This window comes from Morone saxatilis, unplaced genomic scaffold (assembly GCF_004916995.1).
Source record: "Morone saxatilis isolate NCDOM2014 unplaced genomic scaffold, NCSU_SB_2.0 Contig14, whole genome shotgun sequence".
Classification (NCBI taxonomy): Eukaryota; Metazoa; Chordata; class Actinopteri; family Moronidae; genus Morone; species Morone saxatilis.
The window spans coordinates 387,920-393,045 of NW_023339696.1; the positions used below are offsets into that span (position 1 = coordinate 387,920).

Below are 5,126 nucleotides of genomic sequence, written 5' to 3' on the forward strand. Positions count from 1 at the left end.
CGACGGCACGTGACGCGGCCGCAGCCACGCCCTGAGTTGCGTGGAGTGCGAGGGCCCGCCCAACGCTGCTTGCAGCTTTAATTACTATTGGCTTTATGTTTGCGGGACTTGTGGGGTGTTGAGTGTGGTTGTGTTGGATCTCTACCTTCTGAGCAGGAGCAGCCTGGCTGCTCTCTCCCACACAGAGTGGAGGAAAGAAACAGCAAGAGTTGCACTGTGCATAAAAGCTAAGATAAGATCAGATCAATAAATTGTAATATAGCCAATACCAATCAGCAAAAAAATTACTGGATTGAGGCCGATACCGATTGTTGAGATTGGATTGGGACATCCCTAGTAGCCATAGTAATTACCTTGTGTGCAATGTTGCGGAGGTTCCTAAAGAAGTCTGGGGAGGCGTGGTTATCTCCGCCTTCAGCCTGGATTGGTTCAATTACAATCCCAGCGACTGGCTTCCCCTTCTGCCTCCACTTCACAATCAGATCCTCCACCTGAAAACACACACACACAGACTTTTATTTTGTATTTTCTCAGAGGTGCCATTTTTATCTAGAGGTCTACTGTGTAACATTTAGGAAGATCTATTGGCAGAATATAATAATATTCATAGGTATGTTTCGTTGCACCTAAAAATAGGAATGGTTGTGTTTTTGTTATCTTAGAATGCTCCGCCATGGTGAACTGCCATGTTTCTACAGTAGCCCAAAATGGACAAACCAAACACTGGCTTTAATAGGGCCTTCACATTTTTCATGAGTTTCGTGGTCACTGTAGTTTCTCCTACATGGTTGGAAGGCTGAGCTGTATTCAAATGGTTGCAATATGCACCATCACCGCACAATGTCACTAAATCCCACACACCGGACCTTAAAAAGAATGATATCAATTTAATACTCAAACATCTGTGATGTGTATCATACATACTGGCAATACTTCCTGCCTTATAAAGGCACAAAACAATCACCAAAGTAGTGCTGAAATTCCATTCCATTAAAGTCCATTAAATGTTGATAGACAATTAAAATTCTTAAGTAAAAGACAGTTTGCACATCACAGTAAACTGTATACCTTTGGATTTTTAACTGTTGGCCAGACAAACTAAACACTTGGAATACATCATATTGGACTCTGAACTTGAGATGGAAGTAACTTTTTTGTTGCAATTTATAGCTTAAAAGATTTGTTGGTTAATGAAATACTGAAAAAAGTATAACATTGCCCTCAATCAGAATATTATGAAGGAATTGGCCATATTCCCCTTTCTTTTTTGAGTCAAACTAAATATACCCAAGTTAATTATTTGAGAGATCAATTAAATAAACCAAAATATTGCTATGAATCAAAATTGCTGCCCCTGTTCCTGTCCTAATTACATAACAATAACAACCTACTAAGTGCACCAAATTATATCATTGCACTGCATGTCCAGGGATATACATTTCATGAAAGCATGCAGCAACACCTAACTAAACCCACTGTTCAATGAGTCAATAATGTACCCTTCATATGTCTAAATCAGTATGAAAAAGTAAAAGGGCTACCCTGACATCACTCCTAAATCTTACTGGTTTTTATTTCAGAATTTGTATAATTGCATCTACTTAGGCTCTACAAGACGCAGCAGCCCAGTCAACTTGTCATATGAATTGGTGTCTAGAAGCTGCAATCAGTTTTAATCAATTTAATTTTTTCTTGCAACTGCAATTATAATTGTATTTATAAAATAACCACCATACTTTATGATTGTGCACATACATGTCCCCTTTTGCACACAAACACTCTACCTCCTCCAGACAGCGAGCCTCTTCCTGTGCGTTCTCTTTGGTAAACTCCTCCAGTGGGTACTGCAGTCTGGGGAAAGGGGCGATTGGCCAATCAAATGATGGTATGTCCAGCTTGTGGATTGATTTGGAGTGTGTCGTTGCCAAGCAACCTTAACAACGCAAAAGCACTGTGTTAGCCATGAATCAACAATTCAAATAACTTTTAAATTGTGGTTCACCGTGCAGTATTTCAGGCGTGTTTCAGGTATATACTGTATCTATATCTAGCAATTGTACATTTATATCTAGATGTAATTTTTATATATCGCTACACCCAGCTGAAAGGGCTTAATTCCTCCCTTTCCTGGCTGGCTTTTACTGTGAAAGATTAAACAGGAACAGTTTTATTGACAGTAGTTTACCACCAACAGAAAGTCGGCAAAGGAGAACTGACTGGAATTAAATGAATGAAAAAAACATTTTCAATTATAAAGAGAATTTTAGCAGCAGTGTGTGTGTGTGTGTGTGTGTTTTAATGTCACTATTTAATGTACCCATGGTTCTTCCATGGAAACCTCCCATGAAAGATAGAATACTGAGGTCTGGGCAACCAGGGGCCTGAGGCAGAAGAGAGATTAAAAATGAAAGAATAATAATGAGGACATAGAGGAAGATGCAAATATTTAGTATAATATACCTGAAATCCAAAAAAATTAATGATAAGAATGCTAAGTCGTGAGATTTCTTTCACCCACCTGATTTATCATGCAGGTGCTGAGGTCTTCATCAGAAGGTATGTTGTGGCCTCGCTCCTTGTTCTATAGGAAAAACAAGCACACGGTTAGGACCTCATACCAAGATGAAATTAAATTAATTACATTCGGTTGTTGAGCTATTATTTAAGTTCTTATTTCATCAAATATTTATTTTGAGAACAGAAAAATAAATACAATGTTTAATATCAGTTACAAATTAGAAAATAAAAGATAAGAAATCAAGGTGTCAGTTGAGCATTCCCTGTTTATTTATTTATTTATATATTTTTTTGTATTCTAAAACATTAGTCAAATCTTTAATGGTGTCACCCCTCATTAATGTTTTCACATATTGTATATGATAGCAGGTTTGGGGGCAACACAGTGCAGGTTTACAACTAGCAGCACAGGGGTTATATTTCAGTTTTAAAGGCACTTTAATCAGGCACAGATCAGTCAGTTTAATCATCATGAGGAGTATCAGTCTGTGAAAATAGCTATACAATGTCCTCTGTTGCAGTTGGGGAGCCATATGCTTATAAAACACTAACGTGTAACGTATTTGAGTAGTATTACTTTTTTTTTTTTTATGATAAAAAAGCGATCTTCAAGCCACCAACCCAAAGCGTCTTTATATCTTATCGCTCTAACTGTTTACTTATTTACTTACCATTTACTTGTTTAGACAGTGTCCATGTCACTCTGCAGTAATACAACAGACTGACTCTCTTCTGTAAATCCATTTCTTATTTCTAATATCTGGCTGCTCTGCTCACCTTAACATTACCACATCTAACTGTTCACTCCATAGCATACTGTTCATTGTCTAAGAGGAAAGCTAAACCAGTGGATGATATTTTTTCAGCCAACATCTAGAGAAAGATTTAGATTACGGACTGTTGACATTAATCCTGGACCTCATTCATTTTGATAGCAATACAGAAGGTAGCCAACTACATCCACATTGATGGCGCTTGAAAATGTCACATTAGTTTACCTTTATATAAATGTTGGTGTGCCTGCACATTTTCATAGTTTGTCCCAACTGTTTTGTTGCTACCTCTTGTCAAATTCTAAGTGGATTGTTAATTTAGTTAATTTTAGTAAATTTCTTTAATGAACAGGTAACATCAAATAACATTACAGAGTTACAAAGGTGATTCTTATAACAGTAGAGCAACAGGTGGTCAAGTGGCTAAATCAACTTTTGAAAAGGAGATATTTTGTCTAATGGAGGAAACTGTGTTACTAATTAGGCACTACAGCTTGTGAGTCTGCATATGCATGCAGAGTGATGACTAAGACTTTGCATTAAAGCAGTAAATAGTACATTTGTTTGCATTTTATTACTTGACGTAAATGTAACGCATTTAATTAATAATTAGGTCTTCTATAATATTTTAGACCATGTTAATCAGGTAACGGTTCAATTTGTCCCAATGTGTACTCACTCACCCGGTACCAGATAAACATAGCTTTGTAAGCATTTTCATTGGAGCAAGAGCCACAGGCCATTGTCTGCACACGAGTCATTCCACTCGGAGCCACCTGACAGGAGGGAATACAAATTGTATTACTGCTGTTTAATAAAGCTTAATCATGAACAAGGAACACAATCAAAATCACACTGAAAAAAAATATTAATTGAATACATAGCAATGGAAAAATTATCTGCCTCAATTAAAAAACAAACCGCTGACTTAGACATTTAAAACCCATTCACCTGTACACTTAATTCCAACTCCGATTCGATTGATGTCTTTCTGCCTGTCCACCATCCACAATAATCCTACATTCTATAATTTACACATATAACTATTTGCCATAACACATACACTGTGATCCCCACTTTTCTGTTGAAGTGACACACACACATACAGCCAGCCAACACATATATACATACACATACACACACACACACACACACACACACACACACACTTATATACACTCATATTGCCCATACTGACCTTGTTATTGTTAGCAATGTTGTCATTGTTTCATGTTTTGCCTTGCTGTATATTGTTTGTATGTGTATTCAGTTTGATGTCATACAGTTATCACTTGTCTACAACAATGCATCATGTATGTCACCAATAAAACAAAAAAAAGCTTAATAAATTAAAAATGTAGAAAATTATGTCAATTTCATTACAACAATGATAAAAGCAACAACAACAACAACAATAATAATGTTTAATATTAGTATTTTCAATTCTGACTGGTAAATCTGTGTGCGTGTGTGTGTTACTAACTGAGAGAAGACTTTCAGTGATCTTTTCAGGAAAGTTCTCAGGTGGCAGGATTCCCAGGGCAGGTCGGTTGACAAGTGTACTCTGACAGAAAACATAGACAAATTTGTGAAAACACACACACACAACACAACTGAAACCTTTATAAAGAATGTATTCAGCAAACTCTATTCAATTAGACTACCATCAACCTTTAAAATTTTCCTACCAACACCGCCACACTGGTGTTGCTAATTTAAAGTAGAGTAAACAATACTATAACCTCTATACACTGGTAACATCTACCAATAACTAAAATATTTGTTTTCCAAAAGCATCATTGTGTGCATAACATGAGTTCATTATTAGACATATAT

General features: G+C 36.5%; 1 protein-coding gene across 1 annotated transcript in view; it reads right to left on the reverse strand.

The window, feature by feature from the left end:
* Positions 1-4,854, reverse strand: part of abat (4-aminobutyrate aminotransferase) — a gene marked incomplete at its 5' end in the record, with an annotated part of 22,496 nt that extends 17,642 nt beyond the window's left edge. The window contains 6 exon segments of the mRNA XM_035654657.1: positions 354-491; positions 1,785-1,933; positions 2,318-2,381; positions 2,519-2,581; positions 3,974-4,066; positions 4,774-4,854. Coding sequence (XP_035510550.1) covers positions 354-491; positions 1,785-1,933; positions 2,318-2,381; positions 2,519-2,581; positions 3,974-4,066; positions 4,774-4,854 — 588 coding nt within the window.
* Between the last annotated feature and the right edge of the window lie 272 nt (positions 4,855-5,126).